The sequence below is a fragment of the Schistocerca americana genome, chromosome 4 (genome assembly GCF_021461395.2).
Source record: "Schistocerca americana isolate TAMUIC-IGC-003095 chromosome 4, iqSchAmer2.1, whole genome shotgun sequence".
Taxonomy (NCBI): domain Eukaryota; kingdom Metazoa; phylum Arthropoda; class Insecta; order Orthoptera; family Acrididae; genus Schistocerca; species Schistocerca americana.
In genome coordinates this window covers 758,802,702-758,820,437 of record NC_060122.1, presented here as the reverse complement: position 1 = coordinate 758,820,437, position 17,736 = coordinate 758,802,702, and the positions used below count along the sequence as shown (strand labels likewise).

Below are 17,736 nucleotides of genomic sequence, written 5' to 3'. Positions count from 1 at the left end.
GCTGGAATGTGGGAATGATCTGCCTATTACATAACAAAGCTGATAAATAAAAGTGCAGCACTCACTGGGGAATTACTCACTTAGATATAACATATAAGATGTTTATTTCAATGAAAACAATCAGTTTTTTAAATATAATGTAACTGAGTCAGTAAAAAATGTTCTCACCAAGTGGCAGCAGGAGAGCACACATGTAAAGTTACTGAAATTTGCAAGCTTTAGATGCCAGTGGCTCCTTCTTCTGGGAGAAGGGTTGCAAGGGAAGGAAGAGCAGTGAAGGAAAATGACTGGAAAGGTTTGGGAAATGTGGAGAATTTGAAAATGTCACTCAAAGTCCCCAGTCAAGGGAGACTTACCAAATGGGACAAAGAGGAAAGACATTGCAAATTTCACTACCTTTATATGAGTGTTCTCCTGCCACCACTTGGTGAGTGCAGGGTGTTTAGTAAGATTTTAACTTCTCAGGTAGAATGCTGGGTGGAAAGGATACTGGGAGATTATCAGGCTGGATTTAGGAGGAACAGGTCCACAGTGGTCCCGATATTTTCATTAAGACAAATCCTTGAGAAATTTTATGAATATGAGAAGCAAGGAATGTCAGGACTTGAAAGTGCTGTTAAGCTATACTAGGAGAAGTGGTGTAGAAGCTAGGACTGGAAGCAAATATAGACAAAACATAGTGTGTGGTGATGAGAGATCCTGGTTGGGATAGCAGAGTGGCTTGAATAAAAACAAATGGGAAAGAATATCAAAGCGTAGAAGAGCTTAAATATGAGGGTTAACAGAAAATAAGGCCGGCCGCAGTGGTCTCGCGGTTCTAGGCGCGCAGTCCGGAACCGTATGACTGCTACGGTTGCAGGTTCGAATCCTGCCTCGGGCCTGGATGTGTGTGATGTCCTTAGTTTAGTTAGGTTTAAGTAGTTTTAAGTTCTAGGGGACTGATGACCACAGCTGTTAAGTCCCATAGTGCTCAGAGCCATTTGAACCATTTGAACAGAAAATAAGGCACCACATATTTTTTTTTCTTTGTTGAAAACAGTGCTATTAACGCAAAACATTACATGCATGTTATTTGAAGCCTCCTGAGTGAGTGCAGCAAGTTTCTGTCACTTCTGACAGATAGCATAGTTGCAGGGCAGTTTCAAAATGGCATCTGTAGATGATTTATGTTACAAGCAATGTGTCATAACTGAACTTCTCACTGCAGAGAAAGAATCTGTGGGGAACATTCATCACAAACACTTGTGCAAAGTCTATGGAGCATCTGCTGTTGACAGAAGTACAGTTAGTCACTGGGCACTGAGGGTGAGGTCATCAGAAGGCGGCTCAGCAGAGCTCCATGATTTGCAATGGTTGGGGAGACCATCCACGGCTGTCGCATCTGACAGCCCTGACCTAGCCCCTTTGCATTTTTACTTGTTTGGGCCATTAAGGAATGCCATTTGTGGAAGACATTTTGTTGATAATAAGGAGATGATTCACACAGTGAAGCACTGGCTCTGCCACCAGGACAAGGATTGCTACCTACAGGGCATACATGCCCCTGTTTCGCACTGGAGGAAGGCTGTAGAACAGTAGGGAGATTACATAAAGAAATAGGATGTGGAGATAAAACACCATTCTTTCGTGTGTGTAATTCTCATTAAGTTCAATAAAGAATTGTTGAAGAAAAAAATGTGGTGCATTTCTTTCTGTGCAACCCCCATATCTAAGTTCAATAATAACAGAAGATAATAGCACAGCAGTAGAAGTTCAAGAAAGGATAGCAAGTGGAAACCAAAGCTATTTCTCCTTTCAGAATACATTGAAGTCCAGAAATGTTAGTAGGAATACAAAAATCAAAATATATGTGACTACACTAAAACCACAGTAATGTGTGGATCAGAAAGTTGGGTGGTATCTACTTTAGTACATGTGCAGGCATGACAGCACTACTTCACTACACGATCTGTGCAGATACTTTGTGGGGAAGTGGTAGCTCAGTAATACCCAAGGAACAGAACCCCAGGAGAGGGAAATGAACTCACCATGTCAGTCAATCTACAGGAAGCAGAGAGTCTGAAACCACATTGAGATGAACACGGGAAGAACTCATCAGTCTGTGGCTGGCATGGATGGCTAATGGCTAAGCACTTGGCTCAGCCTACAGTACAATAGGGGGGGTGAGGTCCATGGTGGATGAGCTCCAGAGAAAGCACTGACCTGCCCAGCCTACTACCACCTGCAGGTAAACACCTACACAAGTTGGTCTGCCCATCCTATATATTTAGAGTGGACTCCATTGCAGTTTTCACATTATCCTGCTGCATTACCCATGCCACCTCATCAGTCTCCATCAGGATTTCCACTGGTGGGGATACTAAAACTCCAAAGAAAGAAGGCTCGTTATTGAGGTGGGAGAGGAAGATCTTTAGAAAGATATTTGGGGCAATGAGGAAGGAATAAATCTGGAAAACAAAGACAAACACAGAACTTGAAACACTTTTTGGACAGATAAATGTTATAATGAATATCAAGTAAGAAAAAATAAGATGAATGGGTCATGTACAGAGAATTTGAGAATCCCAGAGTGTCAAGAAAGTATTTATAGCACATCCTGAGGGGAGAGGAAAAAGAGGAAGACCCAGGAAAAGGTGCCTTGAGGATATGGAGGGTGATGTCAAAACAATGAGAGCTAGGAATTGAAGAATGGAAGTGATGGACAGGGAAGAATGGAGGCAGGTGGCTAATGAGGCTATGGCTCTCCAAGGACAGTAAGCACCAGCCAATAAGTCACTAAGCTATTGATGTTTATCCAGTCCAGTGGCCCAAAGATTTCTTACCCAAGCTGCTTGATGGTGAGCATTTCTAAATGGCTACATTTGTGATAAACTGGATTTTTCAGTGTCCTGTCAATAAATAAAAGCACAGCTCTTGTATACATTAGAATGAACCTACTTGTTATCAGCCCATGCAGTATTGCTTCCATGTACTCTTGCTGGGACTTGGTAGACCATATGTCAAAAATTACTACATGCTATCACTTACTGAAGTATATAGATTTGTATTTTCTTCTTTCAGGTTACCATCTGGTTGTGATTCTGAAAGTTTAAGTCCATGTTATCATGGTATCAATAAAACAAATCATAATTTTAACAACTAGGTTTATTTCATTTTCATTGTGCATAATATGGATGACACAATTACCTTGATCAACTTCAGTAAGTACTACAAAAAGGATAGATTGCTACTTACCATATAGAGGGAATGTTGAGTCACAGACAGGCGAAACAAAGAGACTGTTATATATTTAAGTTTTTAGCAAAAGGCCTTCTTCTAAAGTAGGAAACACATACACAAACACATTCCACAATCAAGACCACCGTCCGTGGCCAGTGAGGCTGGACAGCAGCCAGAGACAGTGGTTATGTAAGTGAGAGTTGTGCTTATGTCAATGTATGTAATTATTTTAGAAGAAATCCTTTTGTCTAAAAGCTTAAATGTGCAGCAGTCTTTTGTTGTGCCTGTGTGTGACTCAGTGTCACCTCTATAAGATGAGTATCAATCAATCCTTTTCATGATACTGTCACTATTCCAGCCTGAATGTTCCATTGTTCAGTAAGTACTAAATGATGTATAGAATTTTTTATCAGTAGCCTATTCTCAGTTTGATAACTGATATACAATTTTGAAAACAAAATTTACTGCTTCTACTTTTCAATATGTTCCAGTAATACCTCAATACTACTTCTTAGTGAACATTTTTCTGTCCCTCCTGTCACTATGCTTCTCCCAAACAGCATCTATCATTGTTAGCTGATGCCTAGTTTCATTAATGCATGTGTTTCTAATAATTCTTTTTCAGATCGCTGATGAAATGGGAATAATGATATGGCATGATTTCATGTTTGCCTGTAATATGTACCCAACAAACCCAAGGTTCCTGGATAATGTTGCAGCTGAAATTACTGAGCAAATTGTACGGCTAATGCATCACCCAAGCATTGTTGTTTGGGCTGGCAACAATGAAAATGAAGGTGCACTCAGGGATAACTGGTAAAATTGTTTTCCTTTTGTAGAAACTCAAAAGTAATAAATTAAATGCTCAATTGTCTCACTTGTTCTAGTGTTACTCTAGGATATACCCTATCTGATGTTGTATGCCTGCAACATACCTGTTTCACATTTGTTAATGATATTTATATGCCTAGGAAATGATATATAAAGAGGATTTTTCGAGAAGCTGTTTTGTGACAAATTTATGAAACATAGGGTTACACCAGATAATCATTTATTAAGAGTCTGAATGTGACAGTACTAGACACAAGTAATGAAACTTGTTACATGGGTTTGTAATTGATTTACTGCAAACAGTTTCAGTATTTACTAAAGCTTGATTTCCAAGCAGATAAACTAATTAGAAAAGTTACTTATTTTTCATTTAAAACTGTCTCTCTCTCTATTTCAGTTCATTTCAAGAAAAAAGTATCTTCTTTTTTATTTGATTTATATATTATTACTTGACAGTATTGTACATTGCTACAATGTGAAGTATTTATTCTGTGAAAACAAGTGGTAATTTATCTGAGTCTATAAGAGTGGGTTTGTTGTAAAGAGACATATATTTTTACTGTAAACACAAATAACTATTGTTCTTTGGGAAATATTAATGTGATTGCAAAGGTAATAAGTGAGCAGTAAGATATCTACATATATGTATTTACCACTGTGACATGTTGTGTACTTCCCAGTGATTATTTCCCATGAGTAAAACAATCCAATGACCATTCATTTACCCTTTTTTGCATAAATTCACTAGCCACTGCTAATCCTGGTTGATATACTTGAGAAATGGTGGTATTCTAAGACAGGATACAAAGGTGTTTTGTGAGAAGTCTCCTTTGTGTACTAATTACACTTTTTTCAGATTTCGTTTTCCTAGTAGGTTGGTTGGTTGTTATGGGGAAGGAGACCAGACAGTGAGGTCATCGGTCTCATCAGATTAGGGAAGGATGGGGAAGGAAGTCGGCCGTGCCCTTTGAAAGGAGCCATCCCGGCATTTGCCTGGCGCGATTTAGGGAAATCACGGAAAACCTAAATCAGGATGGCCGGACGTGGGATTGAACCGTCGTCCTCCCGAATGCGAGTCCAGTGTCTAACCACTGCACCACCTCACTCGGTGTTTTCCTAGTATTCTACCAGTGAACCAAAATCTGCAACTGACCCTGTGAATCATTACATATAATATACCTACAAATTGATAAACCGAGATTTTTTATTAGTTGCCTTATTCCAACTGTTACTAATTGATGTAGTTATAGGATACCACATGTTTCCATTGAAATGCACAATTTTATATTTCTGAACTTTTAAAACAATTTGCCAATCTCTTCACCACAACAGAATCATACCAAGATGTGATTAAATATTTGCACAGCTCTTTTCAGATATCATCTCATTATCAAGAACTAACTGGCCTGCAAAAAGTTCGGGTTACCACTATGATCATCTATCAGGCATGTAGCAGCTAATGAAATATTAAATTAGTCATCATGTTTTGCAGATTGTTATCATAATGGAGAGCCTACAGGAATGTGGAACAAGTCAAGTTGCTTGTTAACAAAGGGAAAGTGCATTAATAATGTTCCATTTCAATAGCTACATACTGACACTGATATTTGCCGCAGAACAAGAGCTATTAAAATTAAGTAAGAATATAAACTGGTTTACTGTTGCTATTGCTGCTTGCTAAGGAGTTAAAAAATTCTTTAGTCTGTGGACCTAGATAGTCAGATAATCAGTGGGAGAAATGGCTAGTGAAGCATAAAAGTGTATTTTTTGTAGTGATTCTCAGTTTCTTTCTTTATGTCAGATGGGCCTTTTATAAGACTTGTACACCAGATTAAAGAGCCCCACTCTAAAAACCTAGGCAAAGAGTCCAATTATAAATGTGAATTGTTTTTCTGTTTTAGAAGCAGTTATATCATTCACAGTTCATCTGAAAGTGATTTCTGTTATTAGGAAAAATCAATACCATTAAGAACTAAATAATCTCTTTTAGTTGAAAATACACTCCTGGAAATTGAAATAAGAACACCGTGAATTCATTGTCCCAGGAAGGGGAAACTTTATTGACACATTTCTGGGGTCAGATACATCACATGATCACACTGACAGAACCACAGGCACATAGACACAGGCAACAGAGCATGCACAATGTCGGCACTAGTACAGTGTATATCCACCTTTTGCAGCAATGCAGGTTGCTATTCTCCCATGGAGACGATCGTAGAGATGCTGGATGTAGTCCTGTGGAACGGCTTGCCATGCCATTTCCACCTGGCGCCTCAGTTGGACCAGCGTTCGTGCTGGACGTGCAGACCGCGTGAGACGACGCTTCATCCAGTCCCAAACATGCTCAATGGGGGACTGATCCGGAGATCTTGCTGGCCAGGGTAGTTGACTTACACCTTCTAGAGCACGTTGGGTGGCACGGGTTACATGCGGACGTGCATTGTCCTGTTGGAACAGCAAGTTCCCTTGCCAGTCTAGGAATGGTAGAACGATGGGTTTGATGACGGTTTGGATGTACCGTGCACTATTCAGTGTCCCCTCGACGATCACCAGTGGTGTACGGCCAGTGTAAGAGATCGCTCCCCACTCCATGATGCCAGGTGTTGGCCCTGTGTGCCTCGGTTGTATGCAGTCCTGATTGTGGCGCTCACCTGCACGGCGCCAAACACGCATACGACCATCATTGGCACCAAGGCAGAAGCGACTCTCATCGCTGAAGACGACACATCTCCATTCGTCCCTCCATTCACGCCTGTCGCGACACCACTGGAGGCGGGCTGCACGATGTTGGGGCGTGAGCGGAAGACGGCCTAACGGTGTGCGGGACCGTAGCCCAGCTTCATGGAGACGGTTGCGAATGGTCCTCGCCGATACCCCAGGAGCAACAGTGTCCCTAATTTGCTGGGAAGTGGCGGTGCGGTCCCCTACGGCACTGCGTAGGATCCTACGGTCTTGGCGTGCATCTGTGCGTCGCTGCGGTCCGGTCCCAGGTCGACGGGCACGTGCACCTTCCGCCGACCACTGGCGACAACATCGATGTACTGTGGAGACCTCACGCCCCACGTGTTGAGCAATTCGGCGGTACGTCCACCCGGCCTCCCGCATGCCCACTATACGCCCTCGCTCAAAGTCCGTCAACTGCACATACGGTTCACGTCCACACTGTCGCGGCATGCTACCAGTGTTACAGACTGCGATGGAGCTCCGTATGCCACGGCAAACTGGCTGACACTGACGGCGGCGGTGCACAAATGCTGCGCAGCTAGCGCCATTCGACGGCCAACACCGCGCTTCCTGGTGTGTCCGCTGTGCCGTGCGTGTGATCATTGCTTGTACAGCCCTCTCGCAGTGTCCGGAGCAAGTATGGTGGGTCTGACACACCGGTGTCAATGTGTTCTTTTTTCCATTTCCAGGAGTGTATATTCTCCATAACTTCAGAAATATTAAAGGCTCACAGAATCTAAGTTCAGTTTTGGAATCACCATGAAAATTCCTTTGAGATGAAACATTTTACACATAATTTCAGCCATTTTAAAGTTTGTAAAAATTACATTTCTTTTATTTTGCTAAGACGTCAAAACATGTTGTGGAAGAAGTAGCTGGTTCAGATGTGCTTACTACAACATAAATAGACACTAGACTAATTTAAAATATAAAGGAAAAATTCTTTTGTGCTAAAATGTGAAGTACACATCTATACTTTGTTTTTTAACCTCTTCTTTGAGCATGAACTGTATTTTCCCATGAATGTTGTTCAAATATTCTTGAAACTTGTGTAGTTCTGTTCCACCATGAGGCCATATAGTGAACATGTCATCCATGTATCTGAACCGGCATTGTGGGCATAATGGAGCTGAACCAAGGGCTGTTGCTTCAAAGGCTTCCATGAACATGTTGACTGCCAGCGGAGTAGGGGGAGACCCCATTGCTATGCTGTCTGTCTGCTCGTAGTATCTGTCATGATGCTCCCCATTTGTCCAAGATTATTTGTTGCTAAGAGGTCAAGCATGTTTTCACAACCATTTAAACTTTGAGTGGTTTCCTGGGCTAATTATTCAAAATAATTTTCTGAGAACACATGTAGGCCTAATATGAATTCAGATTATGTTTTATGCCTACCACTGACTGTAAACATATACTTTTGCCAACATATCAAGGGTAGACTGAAGTAAGCATCAACTACAATTGTATGAGAGGCATACCTGTTTGAAATGAGACTCTAATTCAGCGACTGCATCATCCAAATTGGGGAGTCAGTAAACAGTCAGTTATTAATTTATTCTGTTTGCCATGTATAACTTCTACTCATACTAACCCACTAGAACTACCTACTTCAATTTCACTACAAGGTAAAATACTTATGGCAGAAATAAACACTCCATCACCAACTATATTTAATCTATCCTTTCTGAACATGGTTACGTCCTTTGTAAAAAATTGAGCTGAACTTATTTCTGGCTTTAACCAGCTTTCTGTTCCTATAACGATAAGAGATTCAATTTTTTCTATTAGCGATTGGAGCTTTGGTTCTTTCCCAACATAGCTGTGACAGTTTATAACAACAGTACTGATTGTTGCTAATTCCACCTTCCTTCATTGTTTGTCCTGCACCCTTTGAAACTGAAGCCCTTTCTGCACTTTCCAGAGATGCCCGAACCTGAAAAAAAAACTGCCCTGTCACCTCCACACAGCCCCTGCTACCAACGTAATCACTTTCTGTGTGTAGTGAACCCCTGACCTGTTTAGCAAAACCCAGGAACCCATCACCATGTGGTGCAAGTCAAGAAATCTGCAACCTACATTGTCACAGAACTGCATGAGTCTCTGATTCAGACCCTCCCCCCCAGTTCTGTACCACAGTCAGTTCTGTCAACAATGCCACAAATGGTGAACCCCTGCTTCATCTCACAAGCAAGACTGGTTGTATTTACTACTTCAGTTAGCCAACCTAAACCAGAGAGGGTCCAAAGCGACACACATCATTAGTACCAACATGAGCCACCACCAGCAGTTGGCTGCACCCTGTGCAATCAGTACATATGTCAATCAGTAGGTTGTTATAGACTGCCATTAGGATTTGAACAAAAGATAAAGTATTTGATTATCTGTTACTTGCATAGCAAAATTTTTAAATTTCAATCTTTTTCAGTTAGTGAAGTATGGAAAATGCATTTGAGTACTAGCTTAAATCTTAACGAGGCACAATCCAATTTGAGTCATTATTTCATTGTCTCCCTCAACCTTTGAACTGACTTAATCATCCACAGTTTCCATGAATTTGTAACTACAATTCAGTATTTCATGTTTCCCATATAAAAGATCTGCAGGAAGCAATAAGTTACATGAGAAATCGTAGCACTGACTGGATTTTGTAAAGAGAGACCTTGTGAAACATAGCCCACCTCAGGAAAACATGCAACAATATAGCTCACTCTGTTCATCCATGAACTCCAGAGCACCATAGACAAAGGTGCCTTGGATAATGTCATGTTCCTGAGCTTCTGGAAGGCATTCAGTGCAGTTCCATGCTGTCAAAATACAAGCTTTCAGAGCATCTGGACAAATTTATGACTGGATTTAGAACTTTCTAGGAGAAACATTATTCTTATATATAAAAACAAAGATGAGGTGACTTACCGAACAAAAGCGCTGGCAGGTCGATAGATACACAAACAAACACAAACATACACACAAAATTCAAGCTTTCGCAACAAACTGTTGCCTCATCAGAAAAGAGGGAAGGAGGGGGGAAGACGAAAGGAAGTGGGTTTTAAGGGAGAGGGTAAGGAGTCATTCCAATCCCGGGAGCGGAAAGACTTACCTTAGGGGGAAAAAAGGACAGGTATACACTCGCACACACGCACATATCCATCCACACATACAGACACTGTGTCTGTATGTGTCTGTATGTGTGGATGGATATGTGCGTGTGTGCGAGTGTATACCTGTCCTTTTTTCCCCCTAAGGTAAGTCTTTCCGCTCCCGGGATTGGAATGACTCCTTACCCTCCTTACCCTCTCCCTTAAAACCCACTTCCTTTCGTCTTCCCCTCTCCTTCCCTCTTTCCTGATGAGGCAACAGTTTGTTGCGAAAGCTTGAATTTTGTGTGTATGTTTGTGTTTGTTTGTGTATCTATCGACCTGCCAGCGCTTTTGTTCGGTAAGTCACCTCATCTTTGTTTTTATATATAATTTTTCCCACGTGGAATGTTTCCTTCCATTATATTGAAAACATTATTCTTAATTAGATTAATTAGATTAAACAGAAATATGAAAAAAAAATATTTCTGGAGTACCCAAGGGACTGTTATAGGATCATACCTGATGGCTTACCAGAGAGGACATTATCATCATTGATAAAGAACGTCCGTCCTCAGAGACCAAAAACAGGAAAAGTTAACGTAATATTGGTAAACTGCAGGAGTATCCAGGGCAAGGTTCCTGAATTAGTATCTCTTATTGAAGGAAATAGTGCGCATATAGTATTAGGAACGGAAAGTTGGTTAAAACCGGAAGTGAACAGTAACGAAATCCTAGACACAGAATGGAATATATACCGCAAGGATAGGATAAACGCCAATGGTGGAGGAGTATTTATAGCAGTAAAGAATTCAATAATATCCAGTGAAGTTATTAGCGAATGCGAATGTGAAATAATCTGGGTTAAGTTAAGTATCAAAGGTGGGTCAGATATGATAGTCGGATGCTTCTATAGACCACCTGCATCAGCAACCGTAGTAGTTGAGCGCCTCAGAGAGAACCTGCAGAACGTCGTGAAGAAGTTTCGTGATCATACTATTGTAATAGGGGGAGACTTCAATCTACCAGGTATAGAATGGGATAGTCACACAATCAGAACTGGAGCCAGGGACAGAGACTCTTGTCACATTACCCTGACTGCCTTGTCCGAGAATTACTTCGAGCAGATAGTTAGAGAACCAACTCGTGAAGCTAACGTTTTAGACCTCATAGCAACAAATAGACCGGAACTTTTCGACTCCGTGAATGTAGAAGAGGGTATCAGTGATCATAAGTCAGTGGTTGCATCAATGACTACAAGTGTAATAAGAAATGCCAAGAAAGGAAGGAAAATATATTTGCTTAACAAGAGTGATAGGGCACAAATCGCAGAATATCTGAGTGACCACCATCAAACGTTCATTTCTGAGGAAGAGGATGTGGAACAAAAATGGAAAAAATTCAGAAACATCGTCCAGTACGCCTTAGATAAGTTCATACCGACTAAGGTCCAAAGCGAGGGGAAAGATCCACCGTGGTATAACAATCATGTACGAAAGGTACTACGGAAACAAAGAAAGCTTCATCATAGGTTTAAGAGTAGTCGAATCATAGCTGATAAGGAAAAGCTGAACGAAGCGAAAAAGAGCGTAAAGAGAGCAATGAGAGAAGCATTCAACGAATTCGAACATAAAACATTGGCAAACAATCTAAACAAGAACCCTAAAAAGTTTTGGTCATATGTAAAATCGGTAAGCGGATCTAAATCCCCTATTCAGTCACTCGTTGACCACGATGGCACCGAAACAGAGGACGACCGAAGAAAGGCAGAAATACTGAATTCAGTGTTCCGAAACTGTTTCACTGCGGAAAATCGTAACACGGTCCCTGACTTCAGCCGTCGCACGGACGCCAAAATGGAAAATATTGAAATAAATGATATCGGAATTGAAAAACAACTGCTATCACTTAGTAGCGGAAAAGCATTCGGACCAGACGAGATACCCTTAAGATTCTACAGTGATTATGCTAAAGAACTTGGCCCCTTTCTATCAGCAATTTATCGTAGATCGCTGGAAGAACGTAAAGTACCTAGCGACTGGAAGAAAGCGCAGGTCGTTCCCATTTTCAAGAAGGGTCATAAATCAGATGCGAATAATTATAGGCCTATTTCGCTTACGTCAATCTGTTGTAGAATAATGGAACATGTTTTGTGTTCTCGTATTATGACGTTCTTAGATAATACAAATCTCCTTCATCATAACCAACAAGGATTCCGCAACCAGAGATCATGTGAAACTCAGCTCGCCCTATTTGCCCAAGAAATTCACAGTGCCGTAGACACTGGCGAGCAGATTGATGCCGTATTCCTGGACTTCAGGAAGGCATTTGATACGGTTCCGCACTTACGTTTAGTGAAAAAAAATACGAGCTTACGGAATATCGGACCAGGTTTGTGATTGGATTCAGGATTTCCTAGAAGAAAGAACACAACATGTCATTCTTAACGGTTCAAAATCTGCAGATATAGAGGTAATTTCGGGAGTACCGCAGGGAAGCGTGATAGGACCTTTATTGTTTACAATATACATAAATGACTTAGTTGACAACATCGGTAGCTCCGTGAGGCTATTTGCAGATGACACGGTTGTCTACAAGAAAGTAGCAACATCAGAAGACTCGTACATACTCCAGGAGGACCTGCAGAGGATTAATGCATGGTGCGACAGCTGGCAGCTTTCCCTAAACGTAGATAAATGTAATATAATGCGCATACGTAGGGGCAGAAATCCATTCCAGTACGATTATGCCATAGGTGGTAAATCATTGGAAGCGGTAACGACCGTAAAATACTTAGGAGTTACTATCCAGAGCGATCTGAAGTGGAATGATCACATAAAACAAATAGTGGGAAAAGCAGGCGCCAGGTTGAGATTCATAGGAAGAATTCTAAGAAAATGTGACTCATCGACGAAAGAAGTAGCTTACAAAACGCTTGTTCGTCCGATTCTTGAGTATTGCTCATCAGTATGGGACCCTTACCAGGTTGGATTAATAGAAGAGATAGACATGATCCAGCGAAAAGCAGCGCGATTCGTCATGGGGACATTTAGTCAGCGCGAGAGCGTTACGGAGATGCTGAACAAGCTCCAGTGGCGGACACTTCAAGAAAGGCGTTACGCAATACGGAGAGGTTTATTACTGAAATTACGAGAGAGCACATTCCGGGAAGAGATGGGCAACATATTACTACCGCCCACATATATCTCGCGTAATGATCACAACGAAAAGATCCGAGAAATTAGAGCAAATACGGAGACTTACAAGCAGTCGTTCTTCCCACGCACAATTCGTGAATGGAACAGGGAAGGGGGGATCAGATAGTGGTACAATAAGTACCCTCCGCCACACACCGTAAGGTGGCTCGCGGAGTATAGATGTAGATGTAGATGTAGATTACAAGGAGCTCCTTGTCCAGGCTGTGAAGGCCCAAAGGACATCTACCAGCTTCCATGTCTTCATCTGCCTTTCAGCACCATGTGGAAGCAGTATAGAGGGGGATGTTACAAGTAGCTTCTCAACTGACATCATGGGGCTGAGTGCACCCTGTATAAGTCCTGCCACTAAGGTAAAATATCTGCCAGTAGAGGAAATCAAACCTAAGTCCTCCACATGACAGCTGTCTACAATGACTGTTCATCTATGGAGGCATACTGTAGGGCCTCTGCTGTTTAAACAATATACACAAATAATATAGTGGATAACATCACAAGTCCATGTTGCTTTTTGCAAATGGTAATGTTGTCTATAGGAAGGTTGCAACACCAGACATCTGTAGCAAGATGCAGAAAGACTTTCTGAGAATTGATTGTTATTACATTGGATGGCTGTTGACTCTGATATTAAATATTGTAACAATAAAAATAAATGTGAGTAATTGAAGGAATCCAGTGCTATTTGATTAAAGTACTGATAATAACATTTTGGAAAGAGTAAAAACTACATAGTACCACCTAGAAGTAATCATCTGAAGTGGTGTAAAGTGAAACAGAGACATAAAAGTAATTGTAAGCCAAGCAGATGCCATATTGGACTTCATTGGAAGAAATGTGAGGAAATGTAGTTCACCCACAAAAGAAGTGTCTTAGAAAGCACTTGTTCAACCACTTCTTGAGTATTGTTCATCAGTCTGGGACCCTTACCAAGTAGGGTTAGCAAAAGAAAGAAGGAATATCAAATGAAGAGTGGTACATTTCATCATAGGACCATTTATTAAGTGTGAGAGTATCATAGAGATGCTCAACAAACTCCAGTATCAGTCATTACAAAAGAGGCATTGTGTATGCTGGAGAGTGTTATTGCTGAAATTGTGAGAGCATTCATTTGGAGAAGAGTGAGCAACATATTGATTCCTCTGTCCAATGTATTGATTCTTCCCATATATATCTTGTGAAATGACCATGACAAGAAAATCAGGTAAATTACAGCTCATACCAAAGTTTACTCGACAGTTATTAATCCCATGCACAGCTCTCAAGTGTGGAAGGTAATAGGGAAAATGATAGTTGTATCAGAGGTGCCCTTTCGCACATATCTTAAGGTGATTTGCAGGTTATAGATACAAATGTAGAATTGTACCCAAGATCTCTGGATCTGAAGTCTGAGACTTAGTACTTCGAACACATATATACACTACATGAAATAAATACACATGCCACAGTAAAGTATGCCCAAACAGTAGCATCAATATGCGGTTTACCACTCTGGAGGCAACACAGGCATGTATTCTTGCATGTAAATGATCATAATGGTGCCAAATGGAATCCTTGTCCCAAGCACGTTGTGCCTTGTGTTTGAATTCAGCTATGGTTCTTCCAGGTACTGGAGAACGAGTAAGTTCCCTCTCCAACATCCCAAAAGTGTTCAGTTGATGAGAGATCTTGTGACCTTGCTGGCCAGGACAGTTATTGTATAGCATGAAGACCACATTGTATCAAAGCACCCATATACAGACAGGCAATGTTCTGCTGTAAAAGCACATCTCTGTCCTGTTGAAGAAGTAAGAGTTTCACAACATGTGCAATGTAGCAGGCACTGGTTACTTTAACCTGCAGAAATACATAATGTGTCCACGAGTTGTAACTGAAGGCCCCTCATATCATGAAGCCTGGGCTGGGACCTATGAGTCATGATACACTTCAGAATAGGCCTGCCTGTGCTGTACATGTTTACTTCTACCCTCTTGTACAGAACGTGCTCTCATCACTGAAGACAATGGAGTGCCACTCTCAACTCCTTCACAGCACCTGAGTTGCCATGTTCGGTAGTGTTGTAGGTGTCAGTGGTAGCCTGGCCAAAGGCAACATGTTAACTTAGTCCTGCTGCAAGCAGATGGTTTTCAGTCATCCTCAGTGACACATCATGTGCAACACGTGCAAGATTTCTTCTCCAGATGGTGTTTGGTCAGCCTATATTACTCTCACAATGCATTGATCTTGATGTACATATGTACTGCAGGGACATCCAGAACCTGGTTTATGGACATGGGAATGTTCCATAGACCTCTGCTGAAAACAGTGACATACCACTGATACATTGTGCTCATTATGTGGAACAACCTGTCAATACATGTATTCAGCTTTCTGCAGGGACATAATGCAACCCTGTTCAAATTACTGAAGTTGTTCAACAAGAGTATGTACTCATTGACATGACATGGTTGCATCATAGAATGAATGTTGCAGACACTGTTCACCTCTCCACTCAGCCCAATTATTGCCTTCAGAGTCAAAACAGAGGGTGCACAGACAGGCCTTCAGAGTGCCACCTGATCACTGATGATCATGCCAAATAAATCACTAACACTACAGCCCTTCAGTATGCACATATTATACCCTAGTGACAGTGAACTCAGTCCTTGAGTGTGTTGCTTTTTTTCTGGCAATGTATAAAAGTATAAACCACTGTCCTAACTTTTGAAACTATTAGTTCCGTCCTCAGAGAAGGATAAGCTCTACTTTGGAGAAGGTTATGTCTTTATACATGGTATTACAAAACTTTGAGGGGTATTAGAGAGTATCATGAGGAGCAAATTGTGGATAGGTACCCATGTCCAGAATGGTCATACAATGATGCTAACAAACCACAGGTGCAATGTCTCGCAATGTTGTTTGTAATTCAGTGATCCCAACTAATTGCCATGATTGCCTTTGGACAAGGTGGAGCTAGTAGCTACCTAGACAGGTCTTGTCTGTTATCATGTGATGCTCTTTTGCCTTGGTGGATGATGGTTTCAGACACAGATTTCCATCTGCAGCCTACTTTTCCTTTGCACACTGAAAAACACTGGAGATTTTAGAAGATTCCAAGAGAAACATAGGCTGCAGATGGAAACCTGTGTCCAAAACCATTGTCAACCAAAAGAACAGAGTATCACATTCATAGGAGACAAATCCTTTATATGCAGCAGCTAGCTCTATCTTCTCCAATAGTCGTTGTGCAGTCAGTCACGATCACTGAATTACAAATAACTTTGCAAGATGTTCTGCTGTCAATCTGCCAGTGTACAAAGTGATGCTTGCTGCTGAAGTACAAGCCTAATGGCAGGTGCTAGTACCTTTAACTTCATCACTCTGTGGCATCATTTGATGATGTTTCTGGACAGGAGTTCCTCTCTTCAGTTTGTTCCCCAAGACAGCCTCTACAACCTCTTGGAGTTTGATGGTATCATTTTGTAACACCCTGCAAATTGGCAGATGTTTAATGACAGATTGATAGTAATTGTGCTGCATCCTATCAATGTGTATTCTGGCTTGCTACACATCTCTGAGAGTTTGCTTTCATGATAAGATCTACAGAACATGGTGTATTATTGAATCAATCATTCGAACAATTATTTCCATGTACTACATTTGTACTACATTTGTGCTGCAGTCTGTGGATCATTAAGAAGAGCTGCATACTTAACAACAGAATTTGTCATATACTGCATATGTTTACATTTTTTAATTTCAGGATACTCACTAAGGAATTTATTTTTTGTTTCAGGTATGGCACAGGGTCAAACTTTAGCCTTTACTACTCTGACTATGTTAAACTGTATGTTGATACAATCGGCGAAGTAGTACAAGCATTAGACACAACCAGACCATTTGTTTTCTCAAGTCCATCCAATGGCCTTAAAACCATAGAAGAGGGATATGTTTCTCAGACACCAGGGGATTCCTTGTATGGTGATGGTAAGCAAAATAAGATCTGTTCATTATGGGAGCTTATATTTTCTTTTACACAGGCTGGGTGTTAACATTTGTATGTAAATTAATGGAAAGGCATACTGAAGCAGCACTACAGACCATATAAATGTAAAAGTAATATTAGAGTACCAAAAATTTTACACAGAAAGAGGTCAGTAATCATGGAAATATGATGTACATTTTATAATCTCATTTTTATCTCAGTTGAGCGCTGTATGTAACTAAGAAAGTAAAATATAGAAAAGTTGAACCACAGGTACAGCTAGCTACAGACATAGGAGAGTAATAAGCTCAAAATAATTAGACATATTGTGACCCAAATTTTCATAATCAATAGCTCATTGCTCATTCCTCAGTTCCAATAACCTCTTTGTGTCCCCCTTCCCCTTTTCTTAAGTGAGTGAGCATTGGTATTAGACCACAGAGGCACCACCACTGGGATAAGTTACCCAAAAATCTAAGATTCTGTCTGATTTACACTTAGAAATCTTCTTCATTATATTGAATTTGAGATAGGTCACACAATATTGTCACAAGGAATATTTATCGCATAGAAGCATGCAATAAGAGTATTGTGTAAAGCTGGTGCCTGAACATCTTGCAGAAGCGTCTTGAGTGACCTGTGATGTAGCTGTTGCTTCAAATGTGGGGTCATTACAACATCTATATAAAAATTGCTCACTACATACTTC

General features: G+C 40.9%; 1 protein-coding gene across 2 annotated transcripts in view; it reads left to right on the top strand.

Annotated features, from left to right (window-relative positions):
• The window catches only part of LOC124612771 (beta-mannosidase-like), a 298,303-nt gene that overhangs the window by 195,782 nt on the left and 84,785 nt on the right, over positions 1-17,736 (top strand). For both annotated transcript variants that reach the window (XR_006979569.1, XM_047141165.1), the window contains exons 8-9: positions 3,845-4,035; positions 16,839-17,029. Coding sequence is in view for 1 of the 2 variants with exons in the window: in XM_047141165.1 (XP_046997121.1) it covers positions 3,845-4,035; positions 16,839-17,029 (382 nt within the window). In the remaining variant the exon portion in view is untranslated. The remainder of the gene's footprint in view (positions 1-3,844; positions 4,036-16,838; positions 17,030-17,736) is intronic.